The sequence below is a fragment of the Rhodamnia argentea genome, chromosome 6 (assembly GCF_020921035.1).
Source record: "Rhodamnia argentea isolate NSW1041297 chromosome 6, ASM2092103v1, whole genome shotgun sequence".
NCBI lineage: Eukaryota > Viridiplantae > Streptophyta > Magnoliopsida > Myrtales > Myrtaceae > Rhodamnia > Rhodamnia argentea.
The window spans coordinates 23,235,315-23,262,512 of record NC_063155.1 but is presented as its reverse complement, the minus strand read 5'-3'; the positions used below and the strand labels follow the sequence as shown (position 1 = coordinate 23,262,512).

At 37.1% G+C, this 27,198-nt stretch overlaps 1 protein-coding gene across 3 annotated transcripts in view; it reads right to left on the bottom strand.

The window, feature by feature from the left end:
- The window catches only part of LOC115753244 (callose synthase 9), a 35,975-nt gene that overhangs the window by 4,443 nt on the left and 4,334 nt on the right, over positions 1 to 27,198 (bottom strand). Inside the window, exons 4-47 of one of the 3 annotated variants that reach the window (XM_048281034.1) lie at positions 26,360 to 26,523; positions 24,694 to 24,790; positions 24,296 to 24,406; positions 24,082 to 24,207; positions 22,688 to 22,777; positions 21,526 to 21,623; positions 21,307 to 21,424; positions 21,060 to 21,188; positions 19,190 to 19,266; positions 19,031 to 19,109; positions 18,784 to 18,906; positions 18,018 to 18,120; positions 17,737 to 17,860; positions 17,449 to 17,632; positions 17,298 to 17,350; positions 17,058 to 17,118; positions 16,889 to 16,970; positions 16,231 to 16,280; positions 15,193 to 15,279; positions 14,929 to 15,014; positions 14,781 to 14,805; positions 14,483 to 14,577; positions 14,266 to 14,347; positions 13,960 to 14,123; positions 13,650 to 13,770; positions 11,920 to 12,017; positions 11,748 to 11,838; positions 11,506 to 11,666; positions 11,313 to 11,422; positions 10,593 to 10,727; positions 8,163 to 8,231; positions 7,907 to 8,084; positions 7,653 to 7,767; positions 7,277 to 7,396; positions 6,641 to 6,756; positions 6,443 to 6,526; positions 6,252 to 6,364; positions 5,196 to 5,248; positions 4,932 to 5,108; positions 4,036 to 4,083; positions 1,459 to 1,617; positions 470 to 583; positions 304 to 392; positions 51 to 203 (exon numbers count right to left, since the gene is read on the bottom strand). In XM_048281034.1, the coding sequence (XP_048136991.1) occupies positions 51 to 203; positions 304 to 392; positions 470 to 583; positions 1,459 to 1,617; positions 4,036 to 4,083; positions 4,932 to 5,108; positions 5,196 to 5,248; positions 6,252 to 6,364; positions 6,443 to 6,526; positions 6,641 to 6,756; positions 7,277 to 7,396; positions 7,653 to 7,767; positions 7,907 to 8,084; positions 8,163 to 8,231; positions 10,593 to 10,727; positions 11,313 to 11,422; positions 11,506 to 11,666; positions 11,748 to 11,838; positions 11,920 to 12,017; positions 13,650 to 13,770; positions 13,960 to 14,123; positions 14,266 to 14,347; positions 14,483 to 14,577; positions 14,781 to 14,805; positions 14,929 to 15,014; positions 15,193 to 15,279; positions 16,231 to 16,280; positions 16,889 to 16,970; positions 17,058 to 17,118; positions 17,298 to 17,350; positions 17,449 to 17,632; positions 17,737 to 17,860; positions 18,018 to 18,120; positions 18,784 to 18,906; positions 19,031 to 19,109; positions 19,190 to 19,266; positions 21,060 to 21,188; positions 21,307 to 21,424; positions 21,526 to 21,623; positions 22,688 to 22,777; positions 24,082 to 24,207; positions 24,296 to 24,406; positions 24,694 to 24,790; positions 26,360 to 26,523 (4,712 nt within the window). Of the gene's footprint in view, positions 1 to 50; positions 204 to 303; positions 393 to 469; positions 584 to 1,458; positions 1,618 to 4,035; positions 4,084 to 4,931; positions 5,109 to 5,195; positions 5,249 to 6,251; positions 6,365 to 6,442; positions 6,527 to 6,640; positions 6,757 to 7,276; positions 7,397 to 7,652; positions 7,768 to 7,906; positions 8,232 to 10,592; positions 10,728 to 11,312; positions 11,423 to 11,505; positions 11,667 to 11,747; positions 11,839 to 11,919; positions 12,018 to 13,649; positions 13,771 to 13,959; positions 14,124 to 14,265; positions 14,348 to 14,482; positions 14,578 to 14,780; positions 14,806 to 14,928; positions 15,015 to 15,192; positions 15,280 to 16,230; positions 16,281 to 16,888; positions 16,971 to 17,057; positions 17,119 to 17,297; positions 17,351 to 17,448; positions 17,633 to 17,736; positions 17,861 to 18,017; positions 18,121 to 18,783; positions 18,907 to 19,030; positions 19,110 to 19,189; positions 19,267 to 21,059; positions 21,189 to 21,306; positions 21,425 to 21,525; positions 21,624 to 21,909; positions 22,006 to 22,687; positions 22,778 to 24,081; positions 24,208 to 24,295; positions 24,407 to 24,693; positions 24,791 to 26,359; positions 26,524 to 27,198 lie in introns of those variants that run through there. The other 2 variants (XM_030691777.2, XM_048281035.1) reach the window with 2 other exon arrangements.

The following is a 27,198-nucleotide window of genomic DNA, read 5'->3' as shown; positions in this document are numbered from 1 at the left end:
TCAAAGTGAATCACAGAACCCCGATTGCATGGGTAGAAGAAAGTGCTTACTTCTGCCACTCAAATCCAGATGGATTAAAAAGATATGGAGCAAAGAGCCAAGAGATAGCCATAAACCAGCTGCTGATCGTGAGAAGAATGTAGGAAAGACCTTCATTATAGCCATATGCTAGATAAACCACTAACAACAGCACAACTTCCAATCTGGAGACAGTATTGTAAGAATTATTTCAATGCAAAGGCAACAGCCAGAGAGAGAGAGAGAGAGAGAGAGAGAGAGAGAGAGAGAGAGAGAGAGATGTACCCTTTAACAAAGTGACTGCGAGAGTAAAGTCTATAATTCTCAGAAAATTTGATATGTCGGACCACAAATCCTCTACCAGTGGCTTGATACTGTTGAAAAGAACAAACTTCAGCAATTTTAAAATCCATATTTTCAGAAAGAAAGGCAGTAAAATAGGATAACTAACCCTTGCACCCCCATGAAGAATGGTCCGGCCAAAATAATGTGTTTTTGTACCCAATGAGAATGTGAAGAAGACAGAACAAAGCTGAAACTGCATAGTTATAAAACTGACAAGGGCCTGCAACAGTTGATGGAGAAAAGGAAGAAAAAAAGATAAGGACGTAGGTGCTTTGCAAAAACTTACGAAAAGAACCACAGCTCGCATGCAAAGAGAGGTAAAGCAATGCTCTCAAAGTTAAAGCATCAGGAAGAACATAAGAACCCCGGACTTACTCTAACTAGTAAAACTGATGACATCACTAAAGAACTGCTCCAAAAATTTACTTCAGGATGGTTTCTCAGCAAAGAACAACCTTACTACCAATAATGCCTGAATAGATAATGCTTTATGGTCAACGGCGAGCCTTTCCCAGGACTAAGGCATTAATTTGCAGAGAGAATAGGTCGATCTTAACCTCTATCAAAGATGTGATATTCCGGCTATAACATTACTGGCCATGTCCAAGATCCATGTGCTTTTGACCTTGTCTCAATTGAGTAGGCGGAAAATTCCTGGCAAAGTAGCTAGTGACGAATTTTTATTTCAATTCCCAGGTTTTCTTTTCATTTCACTTGTTATGGAGCAAAAAGCAAACAATCAACTGAAACATTGACAAATGTGCCCAGCTCTCCATTACTTTAACAAAAAATAACCCAATCATATAGGCTTGCTTGTCTAGACTTCACTAAACAGGCAGTAACATAACACACATCCCAGACCGAGAGCAACGATACAGAAAATGAGGGGGATTGACAGTCCATCGTAAAGCTTAGTAAATTAAGCATTATAAAAGCAGCAGCCGTCCGAGCTCAGTGATCAACAAGCAAAGCTATATTAAACAGCCGTTAGACATATAGCAAGATCACATACAACAATGAACAGCAACTAAATAACAGAATAACCATAGACTCACCAACCAGAGAAATGAAAAACATAAGTTCAATATGTATTACCCTCAGAAAACCCTGCTCCAAAATGAAACCCAAAATCATGGGTATAGCAGTAAAGACGCCAATTTGGAGGAGAAACTGTGTATTTAGAGCAGTACTCAGAGCAGTGTTATCTGTTATTTTTGCTCTCACTGCGAATTGCTCACCAACTCCTGAAAGTGCCTGCAAAGAGGTCATGTTTTTGTTAATTATCCTTGTTTCCGAGAATAAACTCACACTTTTTTATTTTTTGACAGAAATATCTGCTTCAGCTATGCCTGTAATTCTTCCTCAACTTAAAAATGAGCGTCACTTATATTATCCAACTTGTAACTCCAGCATAGGTCCATCCACATGTAAAGTTATGAGTGCCCCCGTCCGGGGTCTCAATTTACTACAATGCTGGATTCACATTGTTGAAGTATGTCCCACATTGCTTGACAGCGGGGTTCGAAATGCTCTTCATATTCATGTGATCTCTCTCCACCTATTAGCTTAAGCTTTTGGGTTGGATTTTCTAACATAGTATCAGAGCCGGTGCTATCCCTTTTGCGAATGTGCGTGGTAACAAATTCCTTAAAAACTCCACATGGTCAAAATTGCACGTGCTGCTCGCAATCCGGCTTGCACATGAGTGAGGTTGTTGAGGTATGTCCCACATTGCTTGACAACGGACTCTAAATGCTCTTTATATTCATGTAGTCTCCCTCTACCTATTAACTTAAGCTTTTGAATTGGATTTTCTAACATACATTTTTTCAGAAGAGAACCATCTCGCAGTCAAATATGGTAACAGATGATGTTAGAATAGCATGAAACTTGCAAGTTGAAGAAAATTCAAGTCAACACAGACAGCCTTAATATTCCATAACTAATGCATTCCTACAATACTAAAACTCTTGAACTTAAACTGCAGGACAAAACTTGAACTGCCTCGGAACTGTTTATTTACTTTAGCTGTTCGACATGACTGAACATATGAGCCTCTACCTCAGATAGAACGAGATACATAATGGCTTTAAATAACGACAAGTTGGAGTCATACCGTATATAGAAAATAAAGTTCACATATATCATAGATGCCAACTATAAATTAAATAACTGAGGTCGACCAGAAAAACAAAGGCATGGATCAGCCCCTCGAGCGCAGTGACAGCTATCCTGAGGCTCTCTAGCTACCAAGGGTTTTGAAAACGTCAACATATGAGTCCACCTCAAATAGCTTAACTGACTTCCAGAGGAGTCCTCCACAATGAGTCACTCTACCAAAAGACATCGCAGTTGAAGCTTTTAACGAATTTGATTAAAGAATCAAGGACAAGCCAGTATATGCTTCAAGAGCAAATTCAATGGCAAAACAAGCCTCAATAAAATTAACATCAAGCGGCACATTTATCCTCTTTTCTTACACTGGGGTAACTTCTCCAAATAATTTATCCTCAATTTCCAGAGATGCATCAAAGCAGCACTTACTATGTCATGAAAGAATAACCTCCATCTCACATACAATATGTATAACATCCTATTAATATATTTTACTCGTTCTTTCCAAATTTTGATCCTCACCTGCAAACTTTTTCTCAAATTTATTCACCAAGGGTACCAATTTCTCTGCACTAGTTAATAGAACCTCATGTCAGGCTCCAAGGTAATACACATGCAGTACTAACAGTTGCATCACCCAACAATTAATAACACTAAGTCCCCTTAAATAATCTCCCAAGAAAAAAAAGGTAATGTTAAGAATCCACAATGTTTGACATATCGTACTGGACAGGAATAGCAATCTGCCCAAAACTGAATCTTTCCCAACTGTAGAACTACTTCTCCTACCTTGAAATTTCTTTTGTACGTGGTCTTAAATATTTACATAGTAAGTGAATCATCAAAAACAAGTTATAGGTTATTCAGAGAATAAGTGTTAGATGCCATTACTATGTTCCACAAGACCCATATAGGAAATCTACAAGCCCCTGGCTAAGAGAATGAATGCTATGCTTCAGGAGCATACTTAGCATATCAAGGTTGACTGTAACTTTGTGAGAGAAAAGCTTCAGCATAAACTAATTAAAGTGAGTTATGTTAAAGTGGTCAACAGTTAGTTTGCTAGCCTGTCCACCAAATCCTTAGCTGGCAGAAGATGGAAGTGTTTTGCAACAAGCTGGGGATCCATAACAACACTATTCCAGCTTGAAGGTGTATTTTTAGAAAATAAGTGGTGTATGTCATTATTATGTCCCGCATACCAAGACTACTGATCTCATGTAATATTTCTTTATATAAGTAAAGAGAAATTCACTATGGGGTGCCAAAGCAATGCCAACCCATTTGCCAAAAGAGCTCATTAGAAGATAAGGAATCCACAGAACAATCAAAACATTTTGATGGAACCCCACCACACAAAAGTGCAAAATTCACAGTAATATACAGATGGCCAGGAACCCGCATCAACTACAACGGATCACATCTAGCAAAATCTCTAGCATGCATAAAAAAACCCAAAGTGAAAATGCACCAATACGTGGAAGTCAAATATAGTGACATTATCTTTCCCCCGAAAAAAAAAATTAGTTTCGAATTATCAAAAGAAACAAATCTTACCAGATAAGCCTTCCCGTAAAGAAAAATATAGACTGTCAACACTGTTAGCTGCATGGAAAAGGTGGAAAAACATTCAGCATGATAAAGATCAATAAGATGCCCCTGTCTAATATGTAACTACGTACGTGTCAACTCATGTCAGGTACCTTTGCAAATTTTGCAAGAAACATTAGAGGTACTAATCATTTTCCTTTTTGCTTCTATTCAGAGCAATTTGTATAACAAATTCATCTATATCGAAGTAGTAACGATAGAATAAATGATTCGATGACCACATCAGCGTCTAAACATCAGCAGAAGTCAAAAGACAATTTCACGTGGCACATATAGAGATGCAATCACCAGATCGAAGTCTAGTTGCTTATGAACTCTTATTTTGCTAGTATATTTTTTTCCAACAAAGAACATTCTGCTTGCCCTTTTAAAACTAGAATTTCAAGCAATCTCTTTACCAGTACACAAGCAAATACAACAATGTGTCCGATGTATAGCTAGCTTAAAAAGAATAAAATATGACACAATAAAAAAGTTGACAAAATCCATGGAGCACAAAAGACAAGCAAAAAAGGTTGTAGCTCCATGTGATCAGCGCATTCACTGGTGAATTAACTCCAAGATTGTTTACACAAAATATTCAACACATTCTCAAAGCAGTTAACTTATAAATCAAAAGGAAGGGAACAGGATAATCTTTATGAAAAGAAATATTTAGCAAATCTCACAAAAGAAAAAATGAGAAAATAATTTCTTTAGAACTTTTATGACTCTAATAACCGAGCATCTTTCTTGCCTTGCTTCAGAAGAGATTGAGAGTAAGCAGGCATCCACTGTGGCTCACTCAACAGAAACACAAAGAAAGCATAGTACACATATTAAAGTCAAAGAAAGAAGCATACCATAGTGCAGAAGTAAAATCCAACTGTGGTAAAGTAGAAAGACATCATTCTAAAGAAGTCAAAGAGCTGTCCGAGTCTGTATACATCACGACTTAAAACTTGTTCACCATTGCCCCCAGCAACCTTCCCTTCAAATAAAGCAATCTGATTGAGCCCAACATCTCGACCTTTCCCAACCTGCAATATTCACAGCTTAATTGTGCTTGAAGTAAAATAAAATGGATATAGAAATCGAGATTTCTAATATGATATGGGAGATCTTACTTGAATATACTCATGATGAGTAACATTTCCTTGGCGTAGCGTTGAGTTAAACCCTGGTTTTTATCCCCAAATTGTTAGAAACTTCCACGGATCATTAATGGAGAATAGAAGGAATGGAGAGAACACTATCACATATGAAATAAATACAATCCGCATCATTTTGTAAGAACTTAAAGTTCAAGAGAAAAATGGTGCCCAATAAGTACAGGATTGAAGCCAAATTGCATTTTCTCAGTGCCCCATTTGCTATTAATTCTGTGTGTGGCTCTTCTAAATGGTGCGCGAAATTTTAGTACTGTTCCCCCCTCCCTCTTTTTTTGGCCCTTGTAAATGTTCCCTCTAGCCCAAAAGCAAAAATCACAATAATCCCCTGGGTAATCAGTCCTACAAGATTCAAGATGAACACATATTCAAAGGTCCACATGCCAACAATCAAAGATGAGATGAAGAAAGCTCGTTGCAGGCCGCAATGCATCATAGAAAGTCAAGATGCTCAAATACGCGATAAGATTCTGTAACCCCATCTTCTGTCGAAGGAAGCAGGAGTAGAGATATAAAATTCAAAGCAAATATGAATCAGTAGCGGAACTAATCATGACACAGACCGAACTTAATGGAAGAAAACACTGTTCTTCTCTGGCTTTTCCTGTTCTTTTTGCATAGAAAAAGTCAAAACTTTATAATGCCCTGAGTATTGCCACATAATAATTCAGTGATTCCACAAGATTATGCAGTCACTACATGATATTGTCCTACTGACTGTCGAAACCATTGAAAACGAGAACATAGAGATGCTAATAAAAATCAGAATGCTGCAGCTCTTCAGTTCGAACAGTATCACAAGTAAAATTTCATCCCCAAAAAAGCAGCACTGTTTTCCCAGACTATGAGCATTATCAAGGCTACTCCAGGAGGCATTGAAGCATAAAATGATTCTATAGAGAGCTCAAAACTGAAACAAAGGTTCAGCTAGTAATATGACATTAATATAACAAGTATACTTTAGTTCTTCAAACAAGGTTCTCTTGTAAACGAAAATCTTTATCATGTCAAAACCTGAATAGATATCTTCACTGATGTTGATGACACGAGAAGCCTTGCTTATTCCCCCCCGAGTTATATGAAAAACTCTATCAAATACATCAGGATGACCATAATGCATACGAACCCTGAAAATTTAAAAGGTTATTTGCCAGAGCTCATTCTGAACGGTCAGTCGAAAAAAAGGAACCATGCAGTTTACTTACTTCAGAGGATTTGCAAGAACGCGTTGTCCAAGTGTTACAAAGCTGGATTCTTGATTAGACATGAATGAGGCTAAAGAAGACACACTGCAGGTTGACACATACAAACACAAGAAAAAGAAGGGAATGACTCATTAATACAGATTTGCTTGATGGCTCCTCAGAACTATCTAAATCATACATAACATCAAACGAAAGTACCTTCCTGTAAAAACGTTTTCTCTAACACCCAAAATTGTAGGAGGATGGATACCATGATCACGACGGAATTCTTCGAGAAGATTTCTCATTTTCAGAGCCTCTTCGAAATAATTATCCTGAATTAAATGCCCTGCATTAGTATAACCAAGAGCTTCGAGAAAATAACAATTCCTGTCTGTGTATGCACATGAGTATGTATCATACAAAAACCTTTATAAATTGTAAACCAGATAATAGAGAGACAATGCAAAGTATAAGACAAGATTATGAAGATACTGCATTGACAGTTTAAGAAACAATAAGAAACCACTGCTGTCTCATAACACGGCAGCATGTTTTTAGTCAAGAAATGCATCATGAAATAGAGGAAACTCGCAGTTCTATGCTTAAATGAATACTGCTCAGCCTTTCAAACCAAAAAGAAAAGAAAACTCTGAATCTTGACACCCTATAATAGAGGAGTTAAAAAGAGGAAAAAACAGAAATTATATGTGATGCAATTATGGAAATAATTCTGCAACACAGCACAAAGATCACCAAACAGAATCCAATATTAGCTGTCTTCTTGCGAATTAGTATCATATACTAATAGGAGGAACTAGTAACGCTTGAAGAGAAGCTCTAGATTTCAATTACCTGATTCATGTCAATGGTCTGAACAGCATTTCCACGAGTAAATATGATGGCATGGTTCTGGTTCTCAGGTTTTCCCTCACCAAGTTTTGGATTTCCAGGCAATTTAATGGAGTAAATTTCCTGAAAGAAAGTTTACAGGCAAAGCAACAGAAAGCTCATTATATGCACAAAATGTATACATACAGATTTTAAAAACACAAAAGATGGAAGCCAAAACCGCCACCATCTCAAGTACTTAAAAAGGCAATAACAGGCCATTTCTTACAACCGAATATGTGATCACGATGACACTCTTTGGACATTGCAAGAGAAAATCAGAAAATCAAATAAAATCAAAAGATAGCTACTTCAAAACACAACAAAGAAGAAAACTAACCATATCTTTTCCATTAACATCAGCCTTTACAAGCTTCGAGTAGAATTCTTTGTGGACTTTTCCATCCTTCAAAGTCTCAACCTCATCGATAAAAGCAACGCGTAGCGCTTCATTTCTAGGACACAAAATAGACATAAGTCCACACATGCATCAAATATAAAGTTAAAAATCAAATGGAGTTTCCATATAGGCAAAGATATGGCATCTAATGAAATACAGGAAAGCAGGCAACAAGAAATAGAGCTGAATGTCACTTTTGCATTAACATTGCAATGTCAGCAGCCTCAGGTTTCTGCTCCTCCTTCTGCTTTCCATAAATCTGACATGTCACTACATATGTGAACTTCAGATCAGCCTGTGCCCTCGCTTCAGGGGAAAATTCGAACCCTCGAGTATCAGTTACATCGCTGCTTGAAACTGCAGCTTCAACATCTGAAATATCCAAATCATGCATAAGTAAGACAGTGAAAGCCTTCCTATCACATCTATTTGAAAGGCCTCGAAGCCAACCTGCCGAACCAAGTCTTTCCAGGTAGCTCTGAAGCATAAGTGCTTTTCTGTAATACATCATCCCACGAACTGCAAATCTCAGCCAAATCATATGTTCAGGAAAGCAGATTAATCAGATAATTAACTCGAATGATCTTATCTTTCTAAGTAAAAAAAGCATAAGCAGCATATGTAATACATGCGCCATAAATTATAAATGAATTGAAGAAAGCAAAGTGCGAAAAAGAAGAAATTTACAAATATTAGGGCGTGCAGAATGCTCATTTTAATAGGCCAAACTGAATGCTCATTTTAATAGGCCAAACTGTTTCAGGCTAAAGAATTTCCTCCATTGCAATGTAGACCGTGATGAGAGTGCACATATCCATGAACAATGAGCAAAATCAACAGTTTCACTTCCTAGGTAATGATGTCTACAAAAATAGCGATAAGTTCTTTTGCCGCATAAAGTGTTTTAGGGCATGTTTGTTCACACAGAAGCATAAGCAAAATGAACATTCTCATTTTCCCACCAAAATTAAGTGAAAAAATTATACTTGAATCTACAAGTCAACATTTGTATATTATTCAACCAAAAAAAAAAAAAAAACATTTGTATATTAGGAAGTATCAGGGTTTAGTCTTAAAAAAAGGGTCAAAAATGTGTTCGCCACAAGATTCAGAAAAACTAAAATAGAAACTAGTAAAAGTCTATCCAGACAGGCCCTCATTCATGGAATCCATGTAATAATGCGTCTAAAAGCCACATGAGCTGCATATCGCTTTTAGTAAGTAGTCGTGGGGGTTCCAAACAATGTCTACTTGTTAGGGTCTCCTTTTTTGTGGGTGGTGTTCATTACAGGAAGTCTGTGTTCACTAGGCAGTCAATGATGAGTAGAGCCTCCGAAGACTATAGGCTGCAGGGAAAATGGAGGGAGTTAAATGGCCTAAGATTGTGGCCTGGTAGACTGTGACATAGGTTTGAAATAAAATAAGTTTCTTTAAGATGCTATGCTCTTTGGCAGTTACAACTTAGTGCTGACGAAAGGTTCATGGAAAATCATGAGGAGCATGTGAAGGCGCATTGGACATGTTGCAATCATGCCTCAATAAATTGTTGTCGGATAGTTGGCAAACACGAGGAGAACAGTCAATGGAAGTTAGAAATTTAAGAACGTGGAAACTGATATGGACAAACCATCATTTGCAAGAGCAAGCCTGTTGATAGAGAAATTTTTTTAAAGTTGGAAAAAGAAAAGGGCACGCCAACAACATGACATAAAGCAAGCGTTTATCTTTTATCAATTTTCCTTTCCCATGCTTTTAAGGTTTAATAGTGTAGTATCCGTAGATTTAGTTTCTGTCACCGATGTACTTAATATTTCCAGTTTAATCCATTTTTAGACACAAAGTACTTTAAATTTTCAGCAATTTTTTATTTTTTTTCCAGCGCATATGAGTAGATTAATATCATGAATTTAGCCACATCCATCTGGACTCCATTGGATGCACTCTTGCATGAGTGTGGAACCAAGAAGCAATTCTTGTTGTTCCTCCGTCATTTGAGTTTAAGATCATCTCGAAGTGACAGGTCTCCTAAGCAAAACACCATTGACTTAAGAGAGAACACTTTAGGGTTTTCTTGAATTACATTAAATAAATAGACAACAGCATCTTTTTATCTCATCGAGCAATGGGAATGGACTGGGTTCGCCATTGTGACGAGAAAAAAAATAAGCACCAGTCACTATTTGTGACTAAATGCCCTGGAGAGATAGAAGAGCCAGTGAGAAGGATAATCCTAATTTACAGGCCATTTAAGGTAGGTCAGTCTATGACCTCTTGAAGTTCCGTAGTGCAGAAACATTTATAATACACAAAAACTGGCAATTTGGATGATGTAAGTTCCGAGGATCTCTTACTTGAAGAACAGAAAAATACAGTCCCCTTTTTTTCTGATCCTTCAATAAAAAAGAACCCAGAATCCAACACGGCACAAGCACTCTTAACACTATTTTCACATGGTTTTACCTATTGTCTTCAATCATAACAGACATTGGCTCCTAAAAGGAATCTTCACAAGAACTCGAATTTGAGATGAATAAGAAACAGACTGACTACAACTCAGAACCACAGCCGCCTAAAGTAATAAATAGAACAGGAAGTTGCATGCATGAGAATCACCATATAGAAACAGCACAAGAAAAAATAACTAAACTATAAACCATTAATACTAGTTCAAATGACAATTAACAGTGTAACAATATTCTAGTCATGACAATTTGAGGGCACATTCTCATGCCTAAAAGCAATATCCCAAGCTTAGCATGGAAAGTACCCCAATTCGACACATAAACAGAAAGTGCAAAAGAGTGCATGATGATGAAGAAGAAACAAACCCTCCTGTAGACTAACTATGAATATAACTATATTATATATATAGGAAATCACCTGTTCTTGCCAATGTTTGTCCGCGATAAGAGGCCCAAAAACGGAGTTCTAAGATATCGTTGGGACTATCAAGAAATTCCGACTCCAGCGCATTTTCGTCGCGTCCAATTCGAGCAAGGAAATTTTTCCACTCATCTGGGGAAATGTTATTTGATGAATTCAATGAGAATTAATTACAAAATTTTTTATCATCAGAAAAATACTGCGAACACTAACATTTAGCAGTGACCAAATGAACCTTTTTTGCCAATGAATCTATCAAGATCAGTATATCAACTCAATAGCTTAACTGCACTACAGCCACAAACAGATACTATTCATCACTATGGATGGTTTTTGCACCGACTTCTTCTATGATACACATTTATTATAAAACAAGACAAGTCGTTTCTTATTTGCTCCACTTTTTCTCACTATAAATATGGAGTGCATATACTCCTCCAACCGTCTGTATTCACTGGTCAGCATTGAACATGCTCAATCAGACCAATTCTTTAGCCTGGAATAATGAGTCCACCAGGGGACAACAACTTGAAAAATGCAGCAAAAACAACAGTGATCAAAATTGACAAATTCAAGCTCCTAGAATTTCAGCAAAAAGAAAACTTCTGGAAAGCTCTAATAAACACAGAAAATTGATGGTCCATCATGGAAAATGTACAATCAAAACTATAAAAGCAAAAGACTAAATAAACATGCAAAGAAGATCAATTGAAGTACCTGGAAATATCTTCTGGAGGTAAAATAAAATGGATATTCCATCCTCATTTTTCTTCTGGAGTTCAGACAAGCTATACAGTACAACCTCAGAGTAGTATGGAGTGAAAACACTGCATATAAGGCAATCACAATATATTCAGTGATGTAGCACGAATTAGAAAAAGAAGAAAATGCACTGAAGTAAAGCTATTGCCTGAAGGGCATCATCTCTCGGACGGGCTTGGCTGGAGGCATGTCCATAAATAGAGAGTTAGTGAAGAACTGCAGCCTACGTCTTGCCTCGAGATTCCTTGGGACATTGGAAGCAGAATCTTTTATTGTTATCAATGAATATAACCTCTTGACTAGTCCTTTCTGCAGATCAACAAAGGTTCATCAATTCTGACGTGAAAAGCACAAGGCAATAAGGAAGAAGGTCAAACAGTAAAGTTTTACCAGATCTGCATCCCTGGGCCACTTTAAATTTGAAAATAAATGGCCTTCAGTCCGTGCTTTGGCCAAAATATTCCACGTGTCATAGTGTTCCCTACATGAAGGCAACAGAACTTAGAAATAAAGCAGACACCGCTTTATTAAAAGTATGAAGATATATTGCAACATGAGCAACCTCATATTTACTGAAAGTACATCAATTCGCACAACATCATAGAGATCTTGAACAGCTTTTATCGCTCCTTTCTCCAAATCCGCTGTCTCTGACTCTTTCTGTAAGATGCACATTTGAAAATAATAAAACATATCCATGATGTAACAGCACAGAAGTGATCAAATAATAGCCTAGATCACCATCAGCATACTTAAATCCACACATGCAATACAGCACAACCAACCCCCCCCTAAAAAAAAAAAAAAAAAAAGAGAGAGAACAAAGTAGAATGATTGAATTTTTCTCCTTCAGTATCTCCATATTGTGAGAGTCTTCCTCCAGAAGCAAATCCTGGGTAGACACATAAAATCGCGAGCCAACTCATTGAAAACATTTCAGCAGTTAGAGATCAATTAGCCTGAGTTGAAATCAGCAGAAACCACAAGTTGAATTGGTAAACGTGTTGAGATCACATTTTGACTCTCACAAACTCGGGATTTACTTTAGCTGCATGTTCCTACATTGGGATTTTGGGCTGAAGGAAGCCCAAGCCCAGTTAAGGCAGCTCAAAAGCCATCACTCATCAAAACATGAGTTTCACAATGTGTAATGACCGAAAAAAAGAAGAAGAAGAAGGATTAAACTCTTCTTCATCTTCAGAAAAGACAAACAAATCAATTCAGGGTTCACTGTTTACAACCTAGAGTCAAGGTTCTCTGTGTCTTCTGCATAGGCTCAACCAATGCCTCAACGAAAAGCGTCACACCTCACCAGCCAATAACCCACTCTGACCCATAAAGCTTTACATGTTCTTTGTTTTCAATAATAGAGGTCAAGTTTTGCAATTATTTGCTTAATGCTAAGCTAGATCAATTAGTTATTTAATTATAATAGTGTGCTCAAAGTTGTAGTACTAGTAATCTATTTCAAAAGTCAAACTTTACGGTTATATTTATAATTTTCAGCAATTCCTAAAATATTTGGAACTGTAAATGCATAATCTGCATTTAATTTAGGAGCCAGTATAAGTATTTTGGATGGAACAAACTTAGCTAGTACAGTTCTGCATATGGACTCTTAACTAATGAAATGATTTAATTTAAAGCCCTAATCAGTAGTTTTAGTAATTGCTAAGTTAAGTAGTTTGGAGCTTTAGAATTGTATATGACATTTGCATCGATCTAACAGTTTTACAATTCCTTAAGATTCTATCTAACAACACCTCGCCAATCTTGGGTGAAAAGGTAAGTTTGGAAAGGTCAAGGCCACTGCACCGCCACTGGACACCAAAAGAAGAAAATCTGAATATAAAACGCCAATGAGGAAGTAGTTTGATACTTCTATTGTTAGAATGAAACTATCCCTTCAGCCTCCCCACACGCTGCTAAAAAATATAATAAAATAAAAATCATCTTTGCACTTCAATTTTCCCCAATTACTCCGGTTACGGAGAACATATTCAGGGAAAAAAAATAAAGGAGAAGAGACACAATTATAATGATAAAACCCTAACTAAAGGCACAAGGTGCAAAGACAGGACATGTAAAAACTTACATAGAAAATAGATAACTGCATTCTGCTTATTGTCTTTAGAGAAACTTCTAAACTAAAACTAGCATTTGATAAATGAGGAAGGCACAACCAACAGCTCAAAGCATGCCTAAACATCATGACTGCCAACGCAACAAACAGTATCTTCTCCACAGTCTGCAAAGCACGAGAAAATTCAGCAGTAGGGCCAGTATACAAACCAGTATTCCCATGAGTGCCGTTACTCTCGAAATCACTAACGACAGCTTATTCATTTGAAAATCCCCTAGAATGCTCCTTCTTTTCATACTTGCCTCAATGTCCTCGTATACTCTCTCAACCCTGGCACAGGAATAGGACAACATTAAGACAACTTAACTGTTCAGTACCTGACTCTGACACTTGACCATTTTTCTTAGGGGTAAGATAATTCTACCAAAGGCCTCAAGAAACAAAAGAAAGAGCTCGATTACAAGACAATGCAACTACAATATCAACTCACTTTACAATTGAAAATACAAATATGCTTACCACATCCTTCCTTCTCCATCAAGTATTTCTGTCAAAATATACTTGATGGAATAAAAGCACTCCTCCACAGCATATTTCATGTAATCATCTCTACAGATCCTTTCCCATAGCTCATCTTGCGACGACTCTCTACTCTCAACAGCAATGTCCTTTGCTATAAATATCTGCATTATATCAACAGAGACATGAACTCTGCAAAGAGGCAAAGATAAGATGCATGTTACAGGATAAATGCATGAATCAATCTTCAGAGAAGAAGGTGATGATCTTATTTTTACACTGACGAAGGGAAAACTGGAGACTTACCTTGCTCGCAAGAAGAAAGAGGGGCCATTGCACCAAGGGCAGTTTCCAAGAATTCTTAGGCATCAAAAGCAACTCCATTTCTCTTGAAAAAGCAAGTAACACTATAAAATAAGTATCTTAGAGCAAACAAAAGCAGAATCTAATAGGCAGATTATGTCCCATAGAAATGAGAAGCCACCCTTAAGGTTAGTTAAGGTTAGTGACACTCTATGCTTACAGGTTGGTGATATAGTCTTCTTCTCTGAGGTTCTTAATAATTTCATTCCAGAAGGGGGCAAATTGCGCAGCATCCACTTTATTCTTCTCCACAACCTTTGCATGAATAAAGTCAACAAGTACCTTAGTGTTCAAGCACAAAGACGAACTTCAAAAATATATGCTTGGTAAGATGATGCGATATGTAAGCCCATGGGGATAAAATACAGCTTTTGCATAAGTACTAAAGGATCTTAAGAGCTTTCTATGCATTTCATAGCTTGCTATGCTTATCATAGTTCAACTAGCAAGAGAGCCACCTGGTTGGAGAGGCGATTCAAAGTCCTGAAAAAGATGAGTCCATAAAGAAATAAGAAGGTATCCAAGTGCAAAATATTGCTCTCTAGGAATAGAAGAAAAACTGGAAATTATCATGAGACGTTAACAGAACAAAATGGGAGGTCAGACCTGTTGGCAAGTGGAGCATGAAGGTGTTTCACAAATGCACTGGGAAATTGCTCGAAAAGTCTGTGGACAGCTTCCAATGATCTGATCTGGAATATTACAGCATACATTTGACTTCAGAAAATAAATGGCTAGAAAATTTACGCGAAAGGCATAAAGATTAAAAAAAAAAAAAAAAACAAACATGCAAATGGGTATGTCCTCCATCTACTTACAAGTGAAGAGTAAGTGGGAAAGCAGGAAAGCACTTTGGACGAGAAAAACTACCTCCCCAAGATGATCTCGTGCCCCAAGTAAAAATCCCCACACAGCAGATATGATGGTGTAAAACACATAAATATCCAAAAGATATATCTGAGGAAATCAAATAAGAAACAAAGGAACAAAAAATATCAATGAACAATATAACAACATGCTTTCAACAAAAAAAGAGCATAATTAAAATGACAACGTCAAACGACACTATAGAATCTATATGCGAGAGGAAGTCTTCTCATTAAAAGTATATGGTCTATTTAGAGTGGTCATGGCTTTTGGAGTTGTTGGCTTTCAGTTGTGGCTTCAATTCAACATCTTTCTTTTTTGGAAGTTCTCACTTTTCGACTATCATTTTTTAGGCTTCTTGGCTGAAAAATAATCAAAGTATGTCATTATTCTCCATTTTAAATTGCAACTTTAGAAATTTTTCTACGTAAAAACCAAAAGCGAAAGCTAGAAGCTGGAAAGAATCAGCTTCTTTTACTCAATTTTCCCTTTCTTTTCATGTGAAATGGCAGGTCCTCCCTCAACTGCAAAAATAAAAAAGATACCTAGAGCTGCTAAACCATCTCAAATTCAGCATAAAGGTCGATAATGCAGTGACATGACACAGGATAGATGGAGGTCATGGTAGGGTCGTGGTGGTGACGTAGTACTGGAGATGCTGCTAGGAGATTGTGGTTGTTACAGTTGTGAAGAAAGTAGTGGTGTCGGGGAGTTAATGGTGATGAAGCTGCTGCCAGTAGTCTGGGGTTCAGAGGTAATATGTCATCGCTTTATTTGGAATTACAACTTCGTTGTCTCAAATTACAAGCCTTAGCCTTCCCATCACTCTAACATAGCATAAAACATCCATCAGTTTTTGACAAACCCAATAACTGGTTGAATTACATCTTTATGACCAGACAAACTTAGAAGGTACAGGGTAAGGAGTGAACCACAGAACCTATCTTGCATCCTACCACAAACACAATAATCTGCATAATTCAGGGCCAGGTCTCAATGACTTCACAAAAACAGATGAGAAAACTAGGCATCCCAACTTACAGCAACCACAGGAGCCCATAAGCTGGCAACTGTCAAAGCATTGCGGTTATCTGCAATGAAATGAACATTATAGACAACCAAATGACATCAACAGGAGAAAAAAATGGAGATTATGAGAAAGGAAAATTATCAGGCAAACAAAAGATGCTAAAGCTCGCCATTCAGTTACCCTCTTTTTAATTAAAAAAGGAAAATGGGGCAACCCCAATACACAGAGCTCCCCACTACAAAGGAGTGAGGAAATGACCGTCCATCATATGCAGCTTTCCCCTTGCATATATATATATATTGCGAAGTTGTTTTCACTACTTGAAGCAATAGACTTCAATCAAAAGGTCCTTAAATACAAGATTGAGCCTTAAAGCAAAGCAAGAACTCTAAAGGGAGCACTAAAAATATATAGCCTGTCTTGTAATTTGTTAACTCAATTTATTCCTAGCACATGACCATCCCTTCCACACAGCTAAACTCTTGTCTATTACAAGACAATTTAACATATTTGTAGATGAATCAAATGCCAGGCATTGGAAGTTTCTTCAGAAAATGCTAGAGAGAGGTTTATGTCAAATTCAAACAACATGCAATACCAAAGAACGTATGTTAACACAGGAAATTTGGTTTGAAGGCAAGACAGCATTGCAACACAGAACTTCCTTACTTTTTGATACAAAATCATGCCATGAATATTGCAGATTATCCTCTTTAACTACATCTCTTGTTGGCTTCACTAAAGGCTGGATCTGCAGATTCAGGGTTCAAAGCAATTTAAAGACATACAAATATCGAATCTCATGACAATAATTATTACTAGAAGAGATGTCACGAACCTGAAGAAAATATGCAAAAGAAAACTTTGCACTAAATATGACCAGCCAAAAGATCATGTACCTGCAATTTTAAGATCATCGATATAAGAAAATAATCTTGGACTCGAAGTTGACGTTCTACCAACAATATTGAGACTACTTTAATAGACACAGAGATATACAAACAAATAACACAGATATGAGCAAATGAAGTTAAAGCTGAAAAAAAATGGATTGCCCAATTAGACGTCTGATTATTACTTGAAAAAATCACTAGTCCTCTCATACATGCCACGTCCCACATAATACCTTTCCTGTAAAAACAAAAAGTCAAACAAAACAGAGAGCAAACTGTCAACTATACAACAATACGCTAGTTGGCAAGAGAAACACACGGAAATAAAAAAATAACCTGACGCAGCCAGTTCAGGAAGCGAATCAAAGGCCAGCGATCACATTGATTTGTCAAATGATGGCAGGCTGGTATCCGCATTAACATACTAAGGAAAAACTGGAAACCAGCATAGATGACAATAACGATCACATACAACCTATATACAAACGAATCCGCTCGATTCTGCGCCTGGAGAGCCTTCCTGCAGTGTATTCACAACCACAAAAAGAGGGAGTTAACTATGCTAATAAACGGAATACGAGTCAAGAGGAAATTGACAATTAGGACGAATAAAAGAATACATACACATAAAGGAAAGATATAAAAACTGAAGCAACAGTAAACCAAAGGAAGCGGAGAAAAATTCGAGAGACTGCAAGACGCCTCGTTGTTGAATATGCACCATACATCATCACAATATCCAGGACACCTTCATCATGGAAAAGCAACTTGATCAGGCAAAATAATGAAGAATTGAGAGTAACAGCATCTATTGAAAGGTGAGATCTTTGAAAAGTTAGGAGTTCTATGAAAGAAAACCATCTCAGAATGAAAAAAATAGTCAGTAGTTCATAGAGAAAACACACTTTCAATAAATTTCATCACCACGAATGTTGGGCCTAGACTCAGAAGCTCCAGAAGAGTATTGGAGTTAAAACGCCCATCATTGAAGGCAATTATCGTGAGTCCCTAAAGCAAGAGTACAAAATATCAAGTCATAAAAAAAATGAAGTCTTCATCATCACTCTGTAAAAGTAGCAAATATATAATTATAGCACCATGCAAGAAAACATCTGTAGACTAGCATTTCTCCAAAAGAAGGTCAAGAAAATCCATAGAAGCCTTGAATAATCAAAATCACAATGAAAGGAGACCAAAAATATATCATAAAATAGTTCTAGCAGAGAGATAGTGTTACATTCGACCTTGAAAAGCCACAGAAGCTGAGTCACAATATAAGAGAAAAGAAACATGCAATAAGTGCTTGACAGAGGGAGGGAGGGAGGGAGGGAGGGAGAGGGAGAGAGATTAGACAGATGAGACAGTACACAATTAAACAAACATAAAGCATGATATTAAGCATGCAAACAAGACGTACGCATTTCAGACCCGAGAACAGAAATGGAGTAGAATTATGCTTCAACATCAACTTTGCAGATTGAAAGGCATATAAGCAATCAAAATGCTAACGCAAAATAGATTTAGCATTTTTTTTTCACAATATGAGCTGTGGAGACTAATACGTAAAACTTACTGATTTAAGAGAGCACATTAATTAAAAAAAACAAAATAAAAAGAGCACATCAAGTAGACAAGGAAAAACAGCGTTATTCAAATTGGACTCGTGCAAACCTGAAACATCATAACAAGAAAGATCCAGAGTCGATGGAAGCTATGGTACAGATGAAGGAAAGTGCGGTGCTCCACAAATGATGTTTTCCCCTGGCGCTTATTACCACTAGTTTGAAGAAGAATCTGTAATAAGCAAAAGGAAAGAAAATAAATACTGGTCAACATGCATAAGCAGAAAAATAGGAGGATAAAAGGGGAGGTGATACATGCATAAGCAGAAAAACAAATGTAAAGGCTGGGTTTATACCTTAGTCCTTCGTTTGGGCTTTTGAAAGAAGGAGGAATTTTTTCGCCATGGCCAGCTCAGTTCAAAGCAACGAAGCGACCTGCCAACAGTGCGATAACATTTAGCCAACCATCAAAGCGAAAACTAACAAAAGAGACAAAGACAGATACTAAACACTACCAGAAGTATTCGTTAAAATCATCATAGTTTCTCCAGGAAGAATGCGGAGCCCTGCCATTGTCATTATTTGCAGCCTCCTGTATGTTACACGTCATAAGGATAAAATGGAAAGCAGGAATTGATGACTAAAATTCACATGATGCAAGTGAAGATGTAATTCAGGTTTTCACAACAAGAGATGGAGCATATCATCACAATCTACGGTCAAGATGGCATTCATACTGCCCCCAATCCTCTTCAAACAAAATAAACACTGTAGACAACACTCATGATTGGCAAATTGGTACAAAATTCCCTACTAAATGCATGCCAATAGGACCTAAACATTACAAAAATAAAAAATAAAAAATACCAGGCCTGTTTACTATCGGGACGCTGCAAAGAGGAAAGACATTGCCAGACATTGGGACTGAAAGGTCCTATTGCCAAGCATAGAGATTTTAAGGACACACTACTGAATTAAGGACATATATTTTGAAGCAATAAACAGTCCAAAGAAGAAACGTTCCTCTTTTCTACATAGATAAACGAGAAAGGTAATTTTGAAAGGACAATCAACTCAAAAGAGAAAGTGAGAGTTCAACGTTTTGCTTTTCTCATTCACTGCACAAGAATGGACAAATTTACAACTTTATGTCCAGAAAAATCTACGTTTCCGTGGCACAGTTTCAAAGAAACAAATGCATGGCAAATAAACTCCACGTGTTATTTGTTGTTAATTGTTAATCTGCTAAATGGCAATCTTCCACTTCAGACCATTTCCATGTCACGCAACCAGTCTCTTGTGCTCACACCTATTTGTTTACCAAATACTAAGCAATGCTACAAGACTCTACATAACATAGTTTCAGATCAGCCTGAAGATGGCAATATGAGCAAACTCAAGATCCAGCATTCACTCATTGCAAATCACAAAGAAATAAGACCAGCACGATCACTCACAAAACAAGACGCACGAAGTCCATATACACTCCAGCAAATTTCTTTATCTTCTTTTGTAACACATTAAAACAAATAGTCAAATTGCAGAAAGAGGCAAAAAACGAAAACCAACTGTCAAGTATGCTGTACCTAAAAATACAGTAGTACACAGAACACACAAGTAATTTAAAGAAAAAGAGAAGGGCATTTGTGGAAAAAAGAGAATTACAAAATAAGTATGGATAATAGCTAGATCATAGTCAATGCATTATTATCAAATTAACCATGCTCAAACCGATGAATGTGTCCACTGAAGTCTTCACCCACAGTGAATTTTGAAAGTCAAAACAGAAAAACCACTAATATTCTTGCTGAGCATTGATGCTACCACATAATGGCACAATGTGATCAATGTTTGCGCTCTCGCATCAAATGAATGCCAAAAAGGCTCCTTGAGGTGACAAGTCAAACAATCTGTCCATATTGTGAGTTTTTGTGGACCACTGTCATCTATTCTAAAAGCTTAAGCTAGTAGATGAAGGCGAGATTTAATATTTGCTTTTTTGTCACTTCCCCTCACACTTAGTTTGGCCTTTTTGCCTAGTACTAAGTGTGGCAATATTTAATAAGAAAGGCAAACGGGATCTGAAAAGATTTGAACTCGGGACCTCCCGCTCTGATATCATAAGAAATTTTGTGGGACCATCGCAAACTGTTCTAAAAGCTTAAGCTGTTAGACGAGGGCGAGGTTTAACATTCAGTTATTATATCACATACTAAAGACCATTTACCCACAAATAACATCGCATAGAGGCGAAAACTAGCTTATTCTGCACATGCATTTGAGAGAGTGAGAGAGAGAGAGAGAGAGAGAGAGAGAGCGCTCCCTAATTTAGCAACCGATGCATTTGCAATTGATTAGCAATAAAGCAACGAATCTGAGGCCTACCGCTGCAACCACTTCATATAATGGAGCAATCACTTGATCAAGAAACGATGAAACACCACTATCAGAGGAACAACTATTAGCTTGCTGTGCAATCCTTTGCTTTAATATCTCATCCATTTCCCTTGCCATCTGTGCATTGAATCATAGAGTTCGTAAGGCCTCACGGGAATTAAGGACAGTGAAAAGGAAGAAAGAACAAGCAAAACAGAAACATAAAGAGAGAGAGAGTAAAAGGACGAAATCTTACATGATGGAATATGTAACATAGGCACTCTGGCAAGAATCGAATATTGGCAGCTTCACCCCATATTAAGAAGTACAGTGAAACAAACAGTAGCTTCTTCTCCTTGCTAACAGCATCAGAACTGCAGAGATTCACAGAGTGAATTCTCAATTGCCAAAATTATGATAGGACCCCCTCAAAACAGTATTTCAAAAGTATTGAGAAGGGAACATCAAAATATACCTGCTCCATACTGGCTGAAGGCACAAGTAGTTGCACCACTTAATATAATTATCTAGCGACTTCTTATATACATTATCGACAGCAGCTTCATGTAATTTCTGAAGGGAAACAAAAAAAATCCACCATTAACGACTAATCTTATTGAAAGTATCCAAAAATAAATTGAAATCCCTGTCATAAAATATAAAGGACGTCAATTGATCATGATTGACAACCAATGACAAAAAGATGCTACAATTGAATTCTCCAATAAATTTCAAGGATTTTGCCTCAGAAGACAGCAAAAATTGATAGTGAGGATTTATTCATCATAAAAGCGAAGTTGTGGATCCAAAGATGTTGGTTTCTCTAGGCTCATTAGCACAATTGCAGTAGAAAAAATACATTGCCAGGTAGGGGTACAGATCCTAGAGTCTTTGCTCCTATTACAGCTTTTCTGGAAATCATCTAACTAGGAGTTAAGCGAATTTCTCCGAAGAACTAATTAGAATAGAAGAACAACAATCAAGGTCGTGCTATCTACATAAGTACGGCTGGGATTGCAATCCAGCGATACAAAAGGGTAATCTTCTTAAACAGATGCCGTCGCGAAAAGGAGGAATGGACGGATTATATTCTGTCACATAGGATATCGGTTCACATTTTGGATTTGATGGCTTTTGATTAGTATATCGGTTCACATTTTGGATTTGATGGCTTTTGATAATGAAAGTGTCAATCACATTATGGTTAATTGCATAGGAAAAGACTTTCAATTTAGTGGGGACCTCCCAGCCCAACCCTAGTCACTCTTAAGCTCCTTTTCCAAACCTGCTCCTTAAAGTACATGCACATCAACAAATTGATCCTAGTCCGATTATTCGCAAATGTATAATTCAATGAGAGTGCTACACCTGTTGAGCCGAAGCTTTTATCAGGTATTTTCGACATGCTAATAACAATAACCAATGTGGTGCCATCAGTGAATTTTTACCAATTATGAGATACAAAGAACCAGTGAATTTTTCTTTTTTTCCTTACCAAAAAAAAAAAAGAACCAAGGAATTGCTGTGCAGGCAGAAGCATTTTATACCAGTCAAATTACAATCATGGACATTAACATAACAAAATAAGCAAATACAGCACTTGAAGCATGTGAATTCAACTTGTCCAGGTAACTTACTGGTTCAGTTTCCTCAAGTATGGAAAGTTGAGACTGTTCATTTGCAAGAAGATGAGCCACGTGTTCCCGCTGATTGGAAACATTATCTTTCTGAAACCATCATGATTAAATTCTCGTAAGATAAACTCACATGTGAAGAAAAGCATCACTTGCTGACATACGTAGAAATAATAAGGAAGGCAAGTCAAGTAAAACCAAGGGATGCAAGGGGTATTGCTGTAATATAGCCAAAACTCAGGAGGTGCAATGAACAATAAGCTTAGAAACGGTCAAAAGGTGGGATGCAAATTCAGGATATGCATATCCCTTGAGCATGCATAATGAAGAAAAACACCTAGAGATGGTGCTGCTTGTCCCATGCAATAAATGTGCATAAATACTAAACCAGAAGTTCGGCCAGCCAATTTTTTTAAAAAACTGGTTCATATGTAGATTGGTACGCCATATTTCAAGCAGTCAGGTTCAACTAATTGGACCCATTGAACTGCAAACTGGATGCTTCACCAGTCCATACAGCAACTCAGTCGCGAGCGAGTGACCAAGCCCAATTGATACGTCCCATCGATAGCCAAAAATGTGATGAAGACAGAATACAAGCCATGACTCAAAGCACACACTAAACTAGACACAAGATTTGGCAAACAAAACAAGAAATTGATTTTCATAGCATCTGACAACACCTGATACAATATAGAACGTCCGAGGTGCTGCTTACATCCTCCAAATTTGAATGCCTTGTAGGTACAGTTATATTTGGATGAACACCACCACCGAACACAATATATACCACTAATCTCCCAAAAGAGCAGAAGCTTCCATGACAAATTAGAAGCTAAAGCAATATCCAGACCCTAGTCCCTATCTGTATGATTTTGCACCCGCACACAATATATGCTATTAAGCACGCAGGCTGCACAAGCTTTATGCAAAACAGAAAAGGGTCCTCACATTCCCCTCAAGTGGGCTACCGTGCCAAGCATCCAATAAGTACATATTACTACATTGTTAACAATACTGCACAATAATCAGATTGAACCGTACTCACGACCTTAATAAATGCAAAGACGTTCATCAAACAATATACACTTGTTTCCATGGCATTGAAAAGTTTCTGTTTAAGCTAACACCTCTTCAATCACTTTTCCTACCCCATTAACCACCTAGAACTAACTCGATATATCCATATTGGTTCAATCATATGCATGCCTGAAGAACAGAAAGTATTGACATGTTTTTCTTAGCTACGTTTTATATAACCGATGAAAGAGAAAATGGTGAAGGAGGAGCAAAGTTATCATGAAGGATAGTCATCTATTTACACAAAAGAAATTGTACTAAACCATCCAGAGCATCAAAAGGAGATTCAGGAAGCAAGTCATCACCCAAAAACAAACCTGAAATCCAAAAACATAATGAAGAAAATCGAATATATCCGCATGTCTTGTAGCAGGAATAGGATAATCTGCAGGCAATTCTGGCAGGCCTCTAAAGTAACTTAGAGCTGAAACTGCTGCCCGAACCTAACAAAAAGTTACTGAGTAAGACTTTTCCAAGTAAGGAAAATGACAAAAACATGGCAGATCTGGTCTTGTAATGAACATGAATAACCTCAGGGAGAGACGCTATCACATTTGTTGTGCTTGGAGCTTCCAAAGGTATAATATTATAAGCAACAAGATCCTCTGTCATGGCAACATCAGATTCCATCATACGTTTCAGCTGCCAAAATGAGTGACATATGACTAGTTAGTAGAAAGCGCACCTCACAATCAGATGCACCATTCATTCATGAAGACAACAATAAACGATCACATGTACAAACATAAAATAACAACCAGTGAAGAAAGCTATAGTGCATTTTAGAACATTATTCCAGACATGCTCAGAACATATTATTCACTCAATTCTCCTAAGACTTTGGGCAGATAAATTGTCCCCCTTAGGTGATAGATGATAGTACATCAATATTATATGCTTTCTTTCAAAACAATGGTGATTAATCCAACCTCTTCTGGAATTTCTGCACTCAGCTGCTCCAGCACTGACCGCAAAACCTTCAGTGTTGCAAAAACTCTTTTCCTCTTCAGTGTCTTTCTCTCCAGCCTGTAATTACCATTACAATTAGTGCATATTCCAAAAAGTAGAAGAGGAAAAGGTTCGCATGATAGGGAACTATGGCAAAATATAAAGGTAAGAGACTAAACAATATCACCATAGAATAGTCCGGGATAATGGAGGATGTGGTACAAGATAGAGCTCAAGAGCATATAAAGGTCCATGCAGTCAAATTCACATGGTGAAAAAAGGCTCATCTATACTCTCTGCTATTGTCTAAGAACATGACACTTGATGTCTTTATTTATCAGCAAAGAAGCAACTAGGTGTCATTAACATAATCCTGTTTACTAATAAGTGACTCATCCATTGTACAATTGCAAGAACACTGCACTCTGTTTAAGAGGGCAATACCAAAAAAACCAACGTTATCTACAGGATAAGGGAAATATGTGAATTACAGGGATGAATCTATATTTTGGCCTCTGCATCAGTGAAATTTCGCATCAAGCCCGGCAACTATGAGTTTCAGCATTCTACTGCCAGTAAATGAGTTTGCTATATGGAACTACTATCGAGTTGGAAACACCACTATTGAACTTCCAGAAACTGTGCCAATACATATCAAGCATATACATGTATGTAGGACCTTACAGGTAAAACACAGGATGTGACGTAACAATATCAACAAGATACCCAAACTCTAAACACAATAATAGAAAAGCTGACAGAATTACAGTAATGAGTGTTAGGATTTGGACTCTCGACCTATGCTTTGATAAAATGTTACACAAAATGCTTTCCTAAACGTGTTTATGTATCAAGAGGAATCTACGATGACATCAAAGGAGGACCTACTAGATAAAGGGAGATACAGAGAATATATTTTTTCTTTGGTCGACAAACAGAGAATAATTAAGACAGCTAAACATGCATCAATACATATCTACATACATATATATGTGCATGACAAAATAAAGTACATCCAATGAACAAATGAAGATTTACCAAGAGAGAAGCCCAATAATTTGGCCAGTCACAAAGATGGCCCTGTGACGTGTGGAGTGTATGGAAGTGATATGCTACTCAAAACCATCCATGAAGTTGCAGGGTTCGAAACAGTCATATGCAACCATATTATAGAAACATAGTAGCAAAAAGATAACTGTAACTAAGTGAAATTTTGCAGCTGTCTACCATGCTATACCGTGCTAAATGTCATTTTAAGGGAAGCAGTCATACAAGTGATGGACTTTACCCTAACTCACACAATTAGAAGGACGAAAGGTCCTACTTAAGAAAGCATATCATTGCTAGGCCTACTGCACTACAAATAAGTTCAAGTGACAAGGTCTGACAAATTCTAGCAATCAACTTCTGCATAATCACAGAAACTAGATGCAAAAACATGATAATAAATTCATGACTCTTTCTGAAACAAGAAAAATCAAGTTCAGAAACAGATCTTATCTTTCGCCTATGCAAAGTGAGATAACAATGCATGTCCTTTCCTTTGGATAAGACAGATGAAGGTTTGAGAAGGACATTCTTTAGATAGATAGGTGACTAAAAGACCCAGAAAAATATAAAAAATGAGAAGAGCGAGAAAAAACATACTCGCCAAGATTTCCAGTGTGAGCAGCAGATTCCCTCAATTTCATCTCTTCTTCTCGAAGCTTGACAACATTATTTTTCTCTCTGTAGAATTTATAGAACTCTTGCAATCGAGCAATGTCTTGGCTTCTATCAATGGTCCCACCTTCCCTCTTTGCAAGCTTTTGCTGAAAATTAATTCAGAGAGAAAATGAAGCAGACATCTCAGAAATAACTTTGTGGAGAAGAATTCATAATACCATCCTCTAATACATATTACCATGACATAGGTTTAGTAGCTATTGTATGCTGTGAATCTCAAAGGCATATTCTCTGAAAGGATGTTACCTGAGAAATATTCACAGCTTAAAGAAAGAGCTTCATTGAATTTTATGTTATTTTTATATTTTTATTTTTATTTTTATATAATTATTTCTTTTCCCTCAATCGGTCTTGCTTTGATTTTATTTATTTTTGGGTTCATCGACCGCCGTCCCCAACTAGCTTGGGATAAAGGTGATGTTGATGTTATGTAAGAAGGATCATAGTTCATTTACAAACTGCAATTCAACATGTGACCTCATGCCCCAGACACTACAGTTTTATTGAATAAGTCAATTCCGTGTACGTATAAAAAAGCATACATTCACAATTAATACAAAGTGGTTTAAGAGTCTCACATGGCTTCGGGGCAAAAGAGGAATCTCAATCGAGTGATAACAGTTTATGATGGACAAAAATGTTGAATAAACCTCGGAATAAAGCTGCTTGAGATAAACTTTTGAAGTCTTTGAATGTCTATACAGTCTGCGTTGGTGTTTTGAAAGGCTTGAAAGGGGCAGAGAAAGCGGAGTGTATAATGT